Below are 18,704 nucleotides of genomic sequence, written 5' to 3'. Positions count from 1 at the left end.
TGTTAAGAGTAAAGACTCAACCCAAGGAAAATAAGACAAGACTAAATAATATGTCAAGACCTTGTCTCTGAATTACTTTTGTTAATTATGCCACAACATCTTGACCAAACCTATTTAAACAACAACAACATTGAGTTTAATTGCAAAGGTGAAAGAATAGTAGTTTCATGAATCTAAACCCTCCATTCTCCAAAATCATTAGTCTCAACAATATTAACTAGTAGTAAATAAAGAAGAACTTCAAGCTATGAATGACTTTCTGAACTAAATATAAACTACAATGACCTTTGTCTGTCACCTATGTCTATGTCTGTCACCATTTTGAAAATTACAAAAATATAAGTACTTGTTCCCTCATAGTCACTGTGTTGGTAAGAAGCCTGATAAGAGAAATACCAAACGATTTAATTATTCAATTTCAGCTTGTAGTTGCCTAATCAAAATGTCTGACATTTGTTCCCTTCTCAAAGCACCCGCAAGAGTTGTCTCCAAAGAATGTAACTGAGACACAAATGATCTTGAATATATAAATTTTATTAGGACAAAAACTATATGTTCACATTATCTTCACATCACGCCACCATCATTTGGAAATAAATGTTGAGCCTAAGATTGTTCCCATATCCCTTATTGGACCATATTTAGGTATTAGTATTTTAGCCCACAATGCCTATTCCTTTTCAACCAGAGGCCATTCCCATTTCATAATTAACTACCTTATTTAACTAATTGAATTAAATCTATGAAAGATAAATGAGGATAGTAGTTGGTTAATATAGAAAAAGATAAATGAGTTGTGAAAGGACAAATCCTTGGGGGAGAAGGAGAATTCTTTCTCCTAACTTTTTTCTTCTACCTTCAAAATACTTAACCAAACAAGAAAAAGAATAGAAAAAGAATAGACACACGCAAAAGTTAATAAAGACAAAGCTTTGTTACTGATTATATCAATTTGTCCTGAACATCAACTGCCATGTAGTTGCCAATCTCCCCACTTGTGTGACTCTGCTTGGCTAAGCATGATTTTAGTTAGATGTTCACATATTTGAGATTAAGAATCAAGAACTAAGATTAAGATTCCTGTTGAATCATTCAAAATCACATTTAAATACCAGCTAATATGATTTTAGTTAGATGTTCACATATTTGAATTGAAAGAACAAGTAACTTTTGTATTAGAAAAAAAAATTGGATTTTGCTATTAACTTGCTTTTATAAGGAAAACATCCCAACATAAATCACTTCACATCAAGCTCAATTTTAACTAAAATCAATTTCATTCAAAATTGATTTTGCCAATTCTCGCACAAGCATACACTAAATGTTCTTCATGATTTCAGATCATGGTTAGAACACGAGGTTTAGGTCGTGACTTAGGAACTGGTAGAGGCAGAGACTTGAGTCAGGATGCGCATGAGCCTGAAGTTCGTCGGCGTCATTGGCCTACTGCTTCAGTACATTGGCAACAGGTTCATGTGACTGAGGACGTTACTCAGAAACCTAAGGATGTGCCTCAGTTGAATGAGGATGTTCCTCATGTGTCTGACGCTACTCCGGAGATGACAAGCGCCGTTGATGTTGCGGACGCAGAGGGAGTGGCTAGTGATGGTAGCTTGGGTTCACCTGCTGTTGATGAGGGATTCCCTGGTGGGCCACGCGACCCATCAGTTTTGACTGGTTTTGCTGAGCATGTCGCACACAGCATCTGGAGTGGAGAGGTACATACATTTCGACGTTGAGTAATTACATGATAATTATTTATAGTTGGATTGTTTTTTATATAGACATTATTATAAACTGTTATTCAATTTAGGAACGACCCAATCTGAAGTTGGTCTCCCATGGTAGAAAAGTAGATAAATTTGGGAGACTAGCGCCTGAGATAGAAGACATGATTGCAGCCACCAGATTGAGTCCACTGATCAGGTGTTCTATAATCACCACTGATCCTGGACTTATATCCGCCTTCGTCATGAGGTGGCATAGGGAGACCAGTACCTTCCACCTGCCAGTATGAGAGTTAACGATCACTCTGGATGACGTTTCGTCACTCCTACACCTTCCCATCACTGGCGCGCTGCATGCCTTCGAGCCGCTGGTTACTTTTGATGCGGTGGGGCTTTTGACGGAGCTGCTTGAGGTCACCCCTGAGGAGGCTATAGCTGAGACCCGTCAGGCTGGTGGGCCTCATGTTCGGTTGTCCTGGCTTCAGGACGTGTAGAAGAGCAGGTGCCGGGCTAGACGGTGGGTTGTAGCAGCCCGCACGTATCTCCTCCACTTGGTCGGTTGCACTTTTTTCACTAACAAGAGTGCAACCTATGTTCATGTCATGCACCTGCAGGCTTTCAAGGACCTGGCCCAGGAAGGGGGATTCTCTTGGGGAGCGGATGCATTGATCCACTTGTATGAGCATCTGAATGAGGCGTCGCAAACCCCTACACGACAAATGGCCGGTTACATTACACTACTTCAGGTAAGTATTGTTACTTATAATTTAAATTGAACTAGCATTCAATCCATGTTTTTTTATTGATGTTGACTTCGTGTTTGTAGTGCTCGATATACGAGCACTTTTCGATGGTGCATCAGTGCATCGTTGATGATGCTTATGTTGAGGCAAGCCCACGTGCCTCCAGGTGGCTTACGGGTAAGGCTCATATGACGGGGATCAAGGGAGCCCCATACCGGGCATGTATGGAAGCCCTGACTGTGACTGACGTGTGCTGGATGCCCTATGCTGAGCACTAGGGAGTTAGGGGCTTTGACTTGATCTCGTCGTACACAGGCCAACTCAGATGGGGTTAGATTGTCGTCTACGTTCGACCAGAGTGGGTGCTTCGACAGTTCGGGTACATTCAGACCGTCCCTCCGCCGCCTGTTCGTGATTTGTTGATAGGTCATGATATAGACGATCGGTGGCTGCACTTTTTAGACCATCTAGTGCCCACGAGGGAGATCTGTGTAGTTCCTGGCCAGGTGGCACCAGACTACATGGATTGGTTTTTCCGGATTTCGCACCTGTTCGTCACGCAGACCGAGGACGGCGCTGAGCCGAGACATCCGCCTACCCCACATGATGAGGAGTTCGTCGAGCCACCTATCCCGGAGGTTCCAGTTGCGTCTGATCTCCGTACGCATTCAGTGGTAAGATAAAATTGTGTAGTTTTTCATAATTTAAATTTTTAAAAAATGTGATACTAACTTTGTTATTTTGAGCTATGATAGGTTGACTGCCAAGGATGTCAAGCGTTTGCTTAGGATTTGGGAGCGATCGCTGAGGATTTGGAGCGGGTCATCAACCTCAGGATGGTCACTGAAGGCACTAACTTATATGACATCTTGGCTCGTTGCCTGATGATAGCTAGAGGTGATGCCGCAGATGAAGTCTTAGGCCGCGACAAAGAGGACGCATAGGCTATGATATATGCTTTGAAATTTAAATATATATGCTTTACATGTGAATTTTTTTTCCAAAGATTTTGGAGAAAAGTTACTTTCTTGAAGTTAATTTAGATTAAGAGTTCAAAATAGATAAAAAAAATCAAACAATTAAAGTAGATGATAGGCGCTGAAAAAAATTATAATATTCAAATAAATAGAAATAAAATGAAAGAAATGAATAAACCACACACTCGGGGGCGCTATTTCTCATATTTGACATTTTTTTAAAATTATGTGTGAGTCGACTAAGACATTCGAGGGGCGCTATTTGTCATGTTTTCATGTCAAGGAACTAAAAAAAATAAAAGCGTCGACTAGTTCCATCGAATCGGACCTGAAAAAAAAATACAAAAATTAAAAAAAAAAAGGATTTGGACCGTTACAAATATGCCTAAGTACCCCTGTTCGGCATTTTTTTAAAATTATGTGCGAGTCGACTAAGATATTCGGGGGAGGGGGGGTGCTATTTCTCATGTTTGCACATCAAGGAACTCAAAAAAAAAAGTATTGACCGGTTCCATCGAATCGGGCATGAAAAAAAAGCACAAAAATTAAAAAAAAAAATAGGATTTGGACCGTTACAAATATGCCTAAGTACCCCTATTCACCATTTTATTAAAAATTATGTGCGATTCGACTAAGACATTCGAGGGGCGCTATTTCTCATGTTTGCACGTCAAGGAACTAAAAAAAATAAATTAGAACCAACGACATTAAGCATAAGTTTTTGATATATAATACACATAAGAAATGGGTCACAAACATAACAAAGCGACAAAGAGTTGTTTACACACTAACACATTACATTCAGTTGAACATGGTGGACACAAATATAATTTGCTTGAAACACCGCAAAATATAACTAGCATTCAATCCTGCAACGACGTAACCACCTCGTCCTTATTTTCCATAACCGGTTTACTAAAGAGAGCCAAAATTTCTATTGGCATAAATTGTTTCCAGTAATTGGACTCTACCAATACCTTCAACACGTCGTGTTAGATTTCAGCTCAATAATTTCAAATTTTAAAACTTTTTCAGAATACTCCAAATGAGGAGGTTGTCGAAAAAACAAACGTCTTACAAGTTGGGATTCATGAATCCCATGAAGAGGATTTCCTTTAGGTGCTACTTGCTTGATCAAATCCTTCAGTTCATATATGGTACATCCTTTTGGAATATCAAATTTTTGGGGATTTTTTCTCGTGAACGCGTAACCTACAAAGTTGTTTTGGCGTGGCATGTTCCACCTTCCGTTGTAATACAGAACCACATCATGAGTAGAGGTCATAGTGCGTTCAAGTAAGTTTAATATTCCATCTGGTGTTCTACTAGCAGTGCATGACAACTCAATCGGTCCAACACATGAAAATCGATCATTACACATTAACATTGTGTTCACATCCATGTCATCTTTCAATTGCATACATTGGAAGTGAATTTTGTTATCTGTATCTTCGAGTGGTTGCCGGTAATGAATTTCATCCACAACTTGATTGTCATTTAGCTGAAGGGTGTTGTGTATCCTGCTTTTAAGAGTTGCAAAATCGCACGTGTTTGGTACTCGCATGGGTACTGGGGTTGAACTTTGAAAATAAATCCCACACTCGTTGTGAATGACGGATCCATTTTGAAAAATGAAGGCCAACCTTGAGTTGACGATCGTCTGAGAGGAAGTTTCTCCTAAGAATGCCATTGTTTGTCGATTTTTTTTTTTGACTAAATGTGAATACCACTTGATGTGCGACGGATGGGCGCCTGGCCATGTCTAGTTTATATACATGACATGCAGTTGTGTGGCTTCACTTTTAACACATCCGTGACCATTTTCTGTTTTCAAATTTACAACTAAAGCAATGTTGTGTCACTTCATTCAATGTCATGTCACGTCAATCAATGTTGAGTCAAATCAGTCATAGTCATGTCGGGTAACATTAGTCATTGTCGTATCGCATCACTACTTGTCCTATCACATCAATGAATGTCAAGTCACGTCATGCAACGCTCTGTGACTTACGACACTGACACATGACAAGCAAGTAATTGCTTTTAAATGGACAAGATGATCGATTAATTCACGCAACAATTCATTAGAATGAAAGTTTGACATGTTACATCAACACAAATCCAATTGTAAATACAGATACATAAATGTTACAACTTTAGGGTTCGTTTAGGTCTACATTCATTGTTTTAATTGTCATTAGACTTAAGTACTGTTGCATTCTACCTACGTATGCAGTTGGCCACTGTTTTGCCTGAGGATATGAATTGTTTGACCACAACAACACCATAGGCGGTAAGGGACAACGATCTTTAAGATAAACCTGTTATAAGTGAAATAACAATAATAAGTTAAACAAACAAGCCAAGTTATTGAATAATTGAAAATATTTGAATAATTAAATTTTCAATGGACCTGAACAACAAGTTCGTACACTCCGGAAACACAATTTTCAGTGCATTCATGAGGGCTAGGTCTTTGTCTATGACAATAACAACAGGGAGGCGATCGTTTCTTAAAAATAGGCCTCGAAACCGTTCCAATGCCCATACAAGATTGTTCACATGCTCACCCTCCAGGTATGCAAACCCAATAGAGAAAGTCATCCTTGTTGGTGTCACCCCCACAAAGTCAAACAATGGGAGTCTATACCTATTTGTTTTGTAAGTATTGTCTATCAAAAAAACAAGATGACATGCATTACATAACTTAACTGCATCTGGGTGACACCAAAACAAATCATGCACCACAACTTCATCCTTTAATCTATGTTAATGAATGTATTGATCACGTTCAAGAAGTCTCATTAGGTGTTGCATTTCAGTGTCATCTCCTCTGATTGAAGAACGATATGCACTTCTTGCATCATTGATTTGTTTGATTGTGGTGCAACTGTTAGCGTTGTGCTCCTTCAACGTTAGCAGGATGTTTCTTGGTTTCACATTCGACTTTGTCATATCAACAATGATATACTTCTCATCATTTGTCAATCTCCCAACATATGGATGTCCAACTAAGGTCTTCGCCAATTCATGGTTGTGAATCCCACAGATCAGCATCACCATCCAACCTTCTCCTCCATGCACTGGTTTCCCACGAAGCTTAAAGGGACAACCACATTTCCTAGTGCCTGTGTCTCTTCTAACAAATTCTTTCTTCCTACACTTGTACTGACTGTTTCTTTCACACCCAATTAACACAAATGAAGTTCTTCCTCTACTACCAGTATATGTATCAGACCTCATAATTACTGCAACAAAACCATTTTAATGGGCAATCATTCGAGCCCACTGCAAAACGTCGTCTCGGGTTGCAAATACCTACAACGCAACCCCGACATATTACTTTTTACATAAATCATACATTAAACCAAACGATTGAAACTGATCAACATGATTACCTGAGAAGTATTAAAAGCGTCTGAACAATCAACATGTCCTTTATTCACACCACAATGTTGTTCATCTTCAAAATCCATATCAACTTCTTTAGACATCGTATTGTCATACGCTCATTGATCTTCGTCCATCTTAATTCAAACTATAACTATCACCTAATTCAGCATTCAACTAAATAATAATTTGAACAATACAACAACCTAAATAAATTGACTAAATAATAACTTCAAACTATCAATATCGACTAATTCAAGATTTAACAACCTAATACAAATATTTTATCTACATCAATAATTTAACAGAAAACAAATTCAACTTTTAATTACCTAATTTCAACATTATAACTACATAGTTCATATCACCAAAAAATACTTCATCCTAGGGGAAAAAATCAACACTTCAACCAACTAATATAATAATATCTTACGTATTTTATGTTTGACATACATTACAAATAGAATTAACCAATATAACATACAAAATAATCTAATTTTTTTTAAAAAAAAAAACAAATTAACTCACGAAAGAACCTTCTTCCGCAGTTGAAACGAAAGAACATTCTTCCGTGCCATCTCGCGGAAGAAGTTCTTCCCCAGTTGTTAATTACACATGCGGAAGAAGTTTCTTCCGTGGATTTCACACGGAAGAAGTACTTTTGTGGCTTTCAAACAGAACCTTCCACCATTCCCGTACCCAGAATAAACCACCATACACACAAAAGCTATAAAAAATGTACCTTTCTCGACAAATAACACACCAAAGCAGAGATCTCTAACTTTACCACACCCCAAACTCTCTCAAAGCTCCAAATACCGCACAACACAACCACAGACAAACAAAGAAAGCAACAATGTAACCAAAAAACAAATAAACCAGCTTTTTGTACAAAAAATATGTTCAGGGGTATTTTGGGGTTTCTAAAAAATAGCTGAGTGCACCAGCAATGTTGCTGGGTGCCCCTAGCAATACCCAATGAATAATCGGTGTTCGGATGAGATATTTAAATTGAGTAATTCATTTTGTAAAGGAAACTTAAATCCTTTTGACTGAAATGACTTGTTGTAAAAACATTTAAAAAGAAATTCAAATTGTTAGTATTTATCGAACAATTTAATTATACTAAATTAGTGGAATTTAAATTACTTCCAAAAAATAGAAAATTTGAATTTTTTTTATAGAGATGCTCTCACTCAACTCTCACCGTCTCTGTCTCATGACTCCACACTTGGGAGAGAGAATGACAATGATGGTGGTGTTGCGCACGAATGAGATGGAGATCGGTGATGTCTCACGTGAAGGGGAGAGAAAATGACGATGATGCCAATGGTGGGGTGTGACAATGACAGTGGTGGTTGGAGGTGGCGGCGTGAAAGGTAGTTGGTGGTGGCAGTTTTGATTGGTGAGTTGGTGCAAGTTGTGAGGAAGGAGGAATCAAGAAAAGAGTGTTATCAAATGATTTTTTTTTAAAAAAACTATTATGAAAACTTATTTTAAAAGAATATGATTTTTATTTTGACTAATGAATATAATAAAAAATAAATCTCCATTTTGTCATAATTTAAGAAAAGAAATTTATATTTATCTTCGTACTCTTAGAAAAATATGAATTTAAAAATAAAATATTTCATATGAAAGTATTGAATTATTCCATCAAAATTAAGAATTCAAAATTTCAGAAATTCAAATTAATTTATCTAAACAAATCATTTACAAAATCAAATAATATTAAATAAGAGCAATTCAAATATGTGACATTTCAAAAATTTTAGAATTTGGAAATCTCTCATCTAAAAAAAAAAAGGTAAATGGATTTGTCATGTGATAGTGAAAGTAGAATTCGAATAGAGTACCACCTCTCTCGAGTGTTGAGCTTTGCTTGACTAGTAGTTTACATGTCTCCTTATCGAGGTGCTTTTCTTAAGAGGAATAAAATTTTGTTAAATTATTATACATGCATATGCAACTGTTGCAACCATATTTTAAAAACCCACCAGTACCACTGGTGATATTCTTTTATTATATGGGTTTTAAGGGTGGATTCGATAAAGATGGATAAAAGGGAATTAGAGTGATGAAAAATGATGAAAGAGAGATGGAAGAGAAATTGTTTGATAGAGATTGAAAAGAGATAAATGTTTTAAATTAAAGTGATTTGATAGATAAAAATAATAATTTAATATTAAATGAAAATCTATTATTATTAATTTATTATTATGTTGGCTGATATTGTAATAAAATAATATCATGTGAGCTTCAATCCAATCTTATTGGATTTAGATTGATTATCTTTGAATATGGATCATTAGATGAAGAATCAACCTAATGAGTCATTAGTTGGCTTGCATCATCTGTTTTGTATTAAAAAATTTAAATAATTTCATAACATGTAATCTTGAACGCTTAATATTTAAAATTTAATGAAATTCAACATATTAAAAATATATATAGTTATGAATTTATTTAAAATTTTGAACATACAACATATTTTTTCAAAATAATTCAGTGTAAATCATATTAAACTAAATTTTAAAATATATATCATTGTTGTACAATGACATACATAGTCTAATACACATAAATTAGTAAAATAAATAAATAAATAAATGAATACAACTTTATAATCTGAATTTTTAAGATGCAATTATATTTGGTAAAACAAATAAGCAAACCAATAAATAAAACAAATGTAAAATATAAACTAAATTTTCTAATGAGTAATGTTTTTCAACCATCAAATAAACTAAAAAATACATGAGTCACCCATTTAAGATGATGTCGTGTGCTAAACCAATCCAAAAGTGATAAATACCAATTGGATCAACGGAGTCATATGTGTAACCAATCCAAAAGTGATGAATACCAGTTGGATGGCCAGTTCTTGAAACTCGACCAGACCCAAAAACTATGCTTCAATCATCACTTTCAGCTCCTTTCCTTGGTGAATGTTTTTGCCATGGAACCCAATGCTTTTTGCACTTTCAGCCCACTCTTTCATTCATTCCTAACTGATAGTGGTTCTCTTTCACCTTGCATTGCAGGATTACTTTCATCCGCTGCAACCAAACACACGTTAAAGCCGATACCAAGATATGAAAATATCATAATAATTAAATTTCATTAAGTTATTATATATTATAAATATTGGGTAATAGTAAGTGATTAATTTTATATGCTTTCCCAATTCTTTTTTGGGTTTTCACAAAGCTTTTAAAAGATTGGAACAATTATATTTTATGGCGTAATATTGTTATGATCATCATCTTGAGGTTCTGTTGATTTACTAATATCAATATTTTTTTAATTAGAATATTTTCAGTTGAAAATCAATGACTAATTTCTATTTATTGAGTTTCATTTACATAATTTACCTCTCAAGCATAGGTTCGATATAAAATCCATGATCATATACTTAAAGAAGAAAATTATCTATTAATCATATCGCATATGTTAATAATATCAATAATTTTTTATTATGATAATATAAATAAATACAAAACTTGTTTCTTTAACTGGATTCCTTCTTTTTAATTTAGTCAATGAAATCCTTTGACACACATTATTATCATTAATTGAACACGTTTAATTATAATTATTGGACTGGATTTAGGCTAACTAGATCAACCCATTGCTCCGAGAATTGGGACACTCAAACAATCCAAATCATCTATTGGATCAATTATAGATACGAACCGATGTGAATCGATGACTCCACCGATCACATTGAGCCGACAGAGTTATGCTCATATTTTTTTTTGCCTTAATTAGATTTTTTACATGTAACTTATTAATTTTTGGTTGACGAATTTTACCTCACCAATTAATTTGATAAATTTTACTCCCAAATTTTAATATACTTGCAGATTTTACCCTCTATTATTTAACTTATAACATAATTGTATTTTCATCCTCAACTTTTTATTTTTAGATAACTTTTATTCTTAATTTTTTTGGGAAAATTTTACTCCAATTTTTTTTTTGTAATTTTTATTCCCATATGTGCTTATTAATGAACAAATGATTCGGGACAAAATTTTAAAAGTTGGAGTAAAATGTGTCCAATTAAAATTGAGATAAAATTCGTCAAAAATTAAAAAGTGTAATTAAATTAAGCCTTTTGTTCTTTTTTTCCAAAACGTCAAAACGGCGTCGTTTTGCAGTTGGGGGAGATTTAAAGTTCCCCTAATCGGATGCGCAGCCAAGACCCTCCACTCCCAGCCTCCCTAGACCTCGATCTTGATCTCGACGCACCTCGCCGTCCCTCGCAGTAGCTGAACCTCACAGAAGAAGCCTCCTTCACCGGCAACGCCAGTGGACCTCCAGAAACCGTCGTCGGCAGCGTTTCGGACGACGAAAATTGCATGCTTCTGGCCGCCTACCCCTGGACGACGGCGACGCATTTGGGATTGAAGACTGACGCCGTCTTCTCGGCCTCTGAAAACAGGTTCGTAGTTTGAAGTTTGAACCCTTCTTTGCTCTGTTCGAATCCCTTTATTGAACCTCATGTGCTCTGTTCAAACCCCTGAACCCTTACGTGCTCTAATGAGATCATGAAGAGATAACAGAATCTGTGTGCAACTATTATCCCGTTTATTAGCATGTAATCATGTAAATAGTCTAGACGTTATCTTAGGAGTTTTATTTGGAGAATCAAGTTGTATAGCTCAATCTTAGGAGATTTTGTTGTAACTTTCTTGTATATATTTATGCCTTAGCAAAAATGAAATTCAGAATAGAATTATTCTGTCATAGAATCCTTTAGAATTCCTTTGTTGAGTTGAACACTTCTTTTTTTCTCACTGTCTGTGCGTTTATTGGTTTGGGAGTCTCATTAATTATCTTTCCCTTGGTTATTTTGTTTTGGTCGTCTGATAGTTAGATGTATATTTTATTTTTTTTATACGAAACACCACTTATTTCCTGTTATTTTACAACTAACACTTGTTTTATTTAGGTTATAATTTCAATAGGAATTCAGATCTTATAATCCTCAGTTTGATCCTATGAAGGACAGACACTTGAAGAAAAGAATCAAAAGATTGAAAGACATGGTTGAGCCAGATAAAAATTGCGAGACTAGGGTTGAAGATGTTGCTTGGCTTTGCTCCCTTTCAGAGTCTGAGATTGTAAGTCTCTGGTCTTGTTCCATAACTTGATGGATCACATTACATCATTGTTTTCTTTATTTTTAGATACTCTACGTTGGTTGAATTAGATAATATTAGTCTAGTGTTTTGAACCCTATGTGTTTGGTAAAATGTTTTATGCCTGAAGTCATGCTCATAGATTACAGAGGATGCAAGAATCATACTCTGCAGCATTTTGTTATAAAACAATAATATTATTAGAGAGGATAGACATGTGAATGTACAAAGGGGATGAAGATAAGATATCTTGACAACAAAATTAGTAATAATATTAAAAGTGATAAAATAAATCTTAAGGATTAAATTTATTAGTTAACAAATTTTTACAAGATAAACCGTGACTGATCAAGTCCTCTCCTTTGTATAATGTTGTAGTGATTGCTGTAGCTACTTCCCTTTGGAATAATGTTTTTGCATGTTTGATGTTTATCGCATCCCTTCATTTCTCTTTGTTCATTTCAATGGTGGTTTTAACATGAAAGCATAAGTTTTCGGTAGCAGTATGCTATCTTTACAGTCCTGTTTGTTTGGAGAGGAAAGCTTGCAACTTTTTAGGATTCAGAATCGTCACTAATATTCAGAGATTAGATAGTCTTGCTGTCTTTTTTATAATATTCCTTCTACATGTTGGATTATTCTTATAGGATATCTTGTTCTCCCACCCCACTCCATTGTACTTCTACTATTTGTTCTTTAATTAAACTTATTTTTGTAAAAGAATTTGAGCCTGTGAAAACAAAATAATCCGGTAGTTCATTAAAGAATGGCATTAAAGAATGGTAATGCAATAGAGTCTTTGTCTTAGACCAGGTTATACGTGCAAATATAGTTTAAAATAGACCATGTTATATCTAGTTGATCAAAGAATGGCTATGTAATATAGCCTGTGTGTCTTAGTCTCTTAGATCAGGCTATATGTGCAAATCTACTTTAAAGTAGATTTGATCTGTCACGTTAGTCTCTTAGATCAGGCTATATGTGCAAATCTACTTTAAAGTAGATTTGATCTGTCACGGTTAGCTGGGTTATGTCTGTTTCATGAAGTTGGATGTACTCCCACACTTTTGAGTGATTTCTCTTGTAAGTTCTTAATTTTTTATGTTCAAAATTTGAAATTTTTTGCAGGACATGCTGATTAGCTTGAAACTGTTGATCATTCAGCGTGCAAAAATGATGGGTTGTAAGGAGCTGGCTAGTAAATTCAACCTTAAAATGATTCGAGCCATTGGTATGATGTATGCCTTTTTTTTTTTCTCCAACTTAAATGCATGTCTTTTCAAAATGTAATATGCATATTGTTATTATGAATGCAAAAAAATAAAATAATAATCCTATGCATTTATCTTGTTTTATCTGTCTGTTTTTTGTGTTTCTTATATAATGTTGATACTAGTGGTTAGGGAAGGTTCTAGAAGTGGAGGTCACATATTTTTATTAAAAAAATAACACATCCCTTATATCAGGAATTAGTTATAATGTTGAGCATTATCAAAGGGTCTGGATTGCACTGACCATCAACTTCAATTCATGTAACAAGAATTCATTACATTAATACTTCTGGATATTCTTTGTTTGCTTTCATCCATTGAAATCATAGAAGCACATTGGCTTGTCCTAGGCTATTGTATCCTGATTGTTGCATATATACAATGAATTGCTAGTGAATTACTATGACAATTCATGATTTGCACTTGCGATTTGAATTTCTGAGATTTTGAACTGAATTGAATTTCACTGTATTCATGGAAAATTGAAATTCTTACTAGCAGGTGCATGATAATCAATCCACTTCTTGCACTAGTAGATAGATTATACATGATTACTAATTAGCTGCATTTTTTATTCTAACTTCCAATGGACGTCTGTGCAGCACTTGTTTTGATGGGCCATCTGAAGGAAGAGATAAAAGATTCATCACTTATCCCCAATATGGTTAAATCTACTTCTTTTTTAGATGCTTGCAACCTATTGAAATGTAGCAATGAGGTTGATGCAAATATTGATGAGCTAAGTACAAGTCTTGGTGCTGATATAGAAACTTTTCTTAGAAGGTATGTTTACCGAGCTTGTATGAACTATTCAAGTGTTTGTCTGCAAAATACACTGTTTTCAAGTGATTTGAGTTTGGGAGATGGGTATTAAATTGAATATCATAAAAACTTGTCTATGTGATCATTACACCTCAAGGGTGTGCTTAATATAGAAAATAAAGTGAAAGGAGAGTGAGATAATTTTGTAGTTGTTCGGTAGGAAAGAAAGTTAAAACTTTTCTTTTCTTTTTGTTTATTTGGTTGTATAGGAAATAGAAGGAAGGAAAAAACATAAAATGACATAGTCCCTAATATACCAAAATAAGAGTAAATAATTAATTTTAAAACAAGAAGCACCTTTTTTCCCAAAATTGGACTGATTGCTGAAGCATGTGGGTCCCACACTTCATTCTTCCATCCTTTCCTAACGGAGGAAGACACCAATCTCATTTTACTGTCGGTCCTCTATCCTTCCGTCCTTAGTCTTGTGTAACAAACATAGCATATCCTCTATTGCTTTTATGAGATCTGTTTATATGAGAATGTTAATATTCTTTTCTCTGTGCAGTCCTCCAACATCCAAACAAAAGAAGCAGAAAGTTGGAAGCCGAGAATGAAAGGTTTGCAGTTATTGGAGGATCTAAAATTTCTAGCTTATCCTTATGGCAACACCTTTACTTTGGCTGTGGAAACTCTCATTTATAGTTTCTTTCTCATTGCCGAATTTTCATGCAAGTTATTTATTATTAGGTTGCTTATAGTTTTTGGTTCTTGACATTTTTCTATTTAGAAATTAGTTGGAGCAAATACCCCGTTATATTTAGAAAATTGTTGCAAGAATGTGTAGCAAGTAAATCCCCATTTTGCCTTGGGAATTTTACATTAATAGTTTTATTTGTATAGAAACACAAGTTAATGAGAGGTGGAAAAAATTCTTTTTTTAAAATATCATTTAAAATAGTTTTCCTTAGTTTTATAGTACAACATAATTACAGACATGTATGCAAAGATTATAATGAAACAATTAAATATTCATTCATAATATATACTACATAAACTTAAATATTGTAAAATTAAGAATTATACCCGAGTTTAAATAAACTATACTTGATCCCTCTCGTGTATGGGCATTTTTCCAAATGACCTTAATCTTAAGCTGTTGGCGCTAGTCTAATGTATTCCGATCACATTGGGATGGCAAACGTGTGCTTATTATTTGAAAATGTCTAAAAAAATTTCTGAGGATAAGTATTTTAAAAAATGTATTCATATCTAATCAATGTTGTACAATGACATATATAATCTAATACACACAAATTAGTAAAAACAAAATTAAAAAAAAATACAACTTTATCATCTGAATTTCTACTATGCAAATATTCTCAGTAAAACAAATAAGCAAATCTGTAAATATGTGCACATATGTAAAATATAAATTAATTTTTTTAATATGAGTAATGTTTTTCAACCATAAAAAAACTCAAAAATACATGAGTCACCAATTTAAGATCATGTCGTGTGTGTAATCAATCCAAAAGTGACGAATACCAGTTGGATGGCCAGTTCTTGAAACAACGAGCAGACCCGTCCAATTTTGGTGAATGTTTTTTGCCATGGGACCCGATGCTTGTTGCACTTTCAGCCTTTCACTGCCTTGCATCGCAGGATTACTTTCATCCGCTGCAACCAAACACACGTTAAAGCCGATACCAAGTAGAGGTAGAAATGAGCGGAGTAGTAGTTTATCAAGGACCTTTGACTTGATTTATGTAAGGTTTGGTTCGGCTCGACTTGTTTACTATACAGGTCAAATTCAAGCTTTTTAAAAAGTCTTTTTAGATAAAAAAGGTCAAGTCCAAACTATAAAAAAGTTTGTTAAGCTTGACAAGTCGACCTGTTTAATTAATAATAATAATAACTTTATTTTATCAAATCTTATCTTATCCAGATTTTATTCTATCTAGATTTTATTTTATCCAGATTTTATTTCATCTAAATTTTATTTCGTCCAGATTTTATTTTATCCAATTTTATCTTATCTTGTCCAGATTTTATTTTATTTCATTTATGGGCTTGGACTTAAAATAGATTTGTAAACGTTCGGACTGAGGATCTAATCCATACATTTTTTAATATTATGCTCTTTTTATTTTCTTTTGATATACTTTGTGTTTTAACGACTTGAATTCAATAAGATTTTGTTTATCAATTATTTTTGGATTTGTACATTACTTATACGAAATTTTATAAGTTTCTTTTTTTAGTTAGTATTTCACTAGGTTTTAAAATAATTAATTAATCAAAGACGTCTTTAAGCAAATTTTTAAATAGGCTCGTGGGCCAAGCCAAACTTTTATGTAAGCCGAGTCGAGCCTTTAAAAAAAGCCTATGACAGCTAATGAGCCAAGCTCAAGCCTTACATATTTAACTCAAGCCGAACTCAAGCCTAGTAAAGCCTGGTTTGGCTTGACTCATTTTCACCCCTAATACAAGACATGAAAATATCATGATAATTGAATTTCATTAAATTATTATATATTATAAATATTGCGTAATAGTCGGTGACTAATTTTATATGCTTTCACAATTCCTTTTTGGGTTTTCACCCATCTTTTAAAAGATTGAACCAAATATTTTTTATGGCGTAATATTGTTATGATTATCATCTTGATGTTCAGTTCATTTAATAATATCAATATTTTTTTAATTAGAATACTTTCAGCTGAAAGTCAATTATTAATTTCTAATTTATTGAGTTTTATTTACATAATTTATCTCTCAACAGTTTTTATACGCACAAGTTAGATATCAAATCTATGATAATATATTTAAAGAAGAAGATTATCTATCAACTATATCACATATATTGTTAATATCAATAATTTTTTATTATGATAATATAAATAAATATAAAATTTATTTCTTTTATTGTATTTCTCCCTTTTAATTTAGTCAACGAAATCTTTTGACACACGTTATTGCCATTAATCAAACACATTTAACTATAGTTATTGGACTTAGTTCAGACCAATTAGATCAACTCATTTGTCCGAGAATTGGAGCACTCAACCAGTCCAAATCATATGTTGGATCGGTTAAATACGAATCAATAAGACTTGATATGAATCGATGACTCGATCGGCCACATTGAGCCAGCGGAGTCATGCTTATATTTTTTAGCCTTAATTGTATTTTTTACACGTTACATGTTAATTTTTGGTTGACGAATTTTACCTCACGAATTAATTTGACACATTTTACTTCCAACTTTTAATATACTTGCATATTTTACTCTCTATTATTTAATTTATAACATAATTATATTTTTATCCTCAACTTTTTATTTTTTGTTAATTTTCACCCTTATTTTTTTATTTTTTGGGCTAATTTTACTCCAATTTTTTTTTGCAAATTTTACCCCCAATTCACGTGCTTATTAGGGGTGGGTAAGCGGGCAGGCCCGCCCCGCCCCGCTTAAGGCCTGCCCGCATTGGTAGCAGACTGGTCTAATCCACCCTGCTTCTTACACGAACCAAATAAATTGGTCCACCCCCGCCCCGCGGATCTTGCCGGTCAAACGGGCCGGTCTGCGGACCTAGTTTTAAAAGAATTTTAATTTTAATAAAAATATAATGCAATCAAATTAAATTTAATACAAATGTAAATAAAATCTCAATAATTAGTCAATTACATCAATAAAATAAATAATGTCTTAACAAAAGAAAATTCAAGTAATAAATCTAAAATATGAAATTTAAACATCTCCAATAACAAATGATTTCATATTTGAAGTAGTTTGAGCCTTCTCCATCTCCATATATTCATTTTCTTTTCCTAAAACTCGAAATAATAATAATAAATATTAAAATAAAATCAAGTTAAGTGATTAAAAGACAATAATTATTACATATTATTTACCCTACATATCAAATACTAGTAACCAATGTTTAGTATATATTGTCAACAAGAAGCCTAGTTCGATATTTGTTAAGCACAGATGAGGAGGAGAAAAAAAAAATGTTCTTAGCCTGCTATAACTACTAAATATGATATGAGCTATTTTTTATAATAAAAATATATTGAAATATCTTTAAAAATATTTATTTAACAATTATTTTTTGCTTAAATGATAAGAATTGATATTTTTATTATTTATGACTTTCAGATATGAAAATGATAGATTAAAAGAGAAAAAGATCGAGAAAATATCAAAAAAGAAGATTTTTAGCATGTTATTACTTATCTTTTTTATCTTAATCTTTTATTTTTCTTATCTTATCCTTTTTTATCTTTATCATCTTTTAATTTAAATCTTTTATTTTTATCTTTATATCTTTATGTTATCTGATATATTTCTTTATTTGTTATAAAAAAAAGTTTAAAGTGAAAAAAAGAAAATCAAACCTAATATAATTGGGTCAGGATCACACAAATTAAACCTATTGCGAGCTGCTGACAATCTGCGGACCCCGAGGGTCAAACCCGCATAGTGCGCGGGTTAAGCGGGGCAGACAAAAAAATATGACATAACCGTGAACGACTAAAAAAAATTGGTCCGTAACCCGCACGGACTGCAGACCCCGCAGGTCAGTGCATAGACCTGGGTCCATTTATCCATCCCTAATGCTTATTAATGAATAAATGATTGAGAACAAAAGTCACAACTTTAAAGTGTTTATTTGAAAAG

The 18,704-nt window shown here is 33.7% G+C and overlaps 2 protein-coding genes and 1 long non-coding RNA gene across 3 annotated transcripts; all 3 read left to right on the top strand.

Annotated features, from left to right (window-relative positions):
- The first annotated feature begins 1,343 nt into the window (after positions 1–1,343).
- Positions 1,344–2,017, top strand: LOC114386244. Its single transcript, XM_028346209.1, has 2 exons — positions 1,344–1,718; positions 1,814–2,017. The coding sequence occupies exons 1-2, from the start codon at positions 1,344–1,346 to the stop codon at positions 2,015–2,017; spliced, it is 579 nt and encodes a 192-aa protein (XP_028202010.1).
- A 542-nt stretch (positions 2,018–2,559) lies between these two features.
- Positions 2,560–3,475, top strand: LOC114386597. Its single transcript, XR_003661120.1, has 2 exons — positions 2,560–3,144; positions 3,226–3,475. It is a non-coding gene; the product is annotated as an uncharacterized LOC114386597 (long non-coding RNA).
- Positions 3,476–11,023: 7,548 nt separating this feature from the next.
- Positions 11,024–14,963, top strand: LOC114388707. Its single transcript, XM_028349351.1, has 5 exons — positions 11,024–11,284; positions 11,795–11,966; positions 13,113–13,215; positions 13,858–14,038; positions 14,586–14,963. The coding sequence occupies exons 2-5, from the start codon at positions 11,844–11,846 to the stop codon at positions 14,632–14,634; spliced, it is 456 nt and encodes a 151-aa protein (XP_028205152.1). The 5' UTR covers positions 11,024–11,284; positions 11,795–11,843; the 3' UTR covers positions 14,635–14,963.
- Positions 14,964–18,704: the final 3,741 nt, after the last annotated feature.

Source organism: Glycine soja, chromosome 15 (assembly GCF_004193775.1).
Source record: "Glycine soja cultivar W05 chromosome 15, ASM419377v2, whole genome shotgun sequence".
Lineage (NCBI taxonomy): Eukaryota > Viridiplantae > Streptophyta > Magnoliopsida > Fabales > Fabaceae > Glycine > Glycine soja.
The sequence above is the reverse complement of the archived record's forward strand: the minus strand, read 5'-3'. Positions and strand labels throughout refer to the sequence as shown.

Excerpts from the sequence above, each read along its gene's own strand:
- LOC114386244 (XM_028346209.1), top strand. The coding sequence starts at position 1,344 with ATGGTTAGAACACGAGGTTTAGGTCGTGACTTAGGAACTGGTAGAGGC. Across the intron at positions 1,719-1,813 it reads ACAGCATCTGGAGTGGAGAG|GAACGACCCAATCTGAAGTT; the intron begins GTACATACATTT and ends TATTCAATTTAG.
- LOC114388707 (XM_028349351.1), top strand. The coding sequence starts at position 11,844 with ATGAAGGACAGACACTTGAAGAAAAGAATCAAAAGATTGAAAGACATG. Across the intron at positions 13,216-13,857 it reads TAAAATGATTCGAGCCATTG|CACTTGTTTTGATGGGCCAT; the intron begins GTATGATGTATG and ends ACGTCTGTGCAG. Across the intron at positions 14,039-14,585 it reads ATAGAAACTTTTCTTAGAAG|TCCTCCAACATCCAAACAAA; the intron begins GTATGTTTACCG and ends TTCTCTGTGCAG.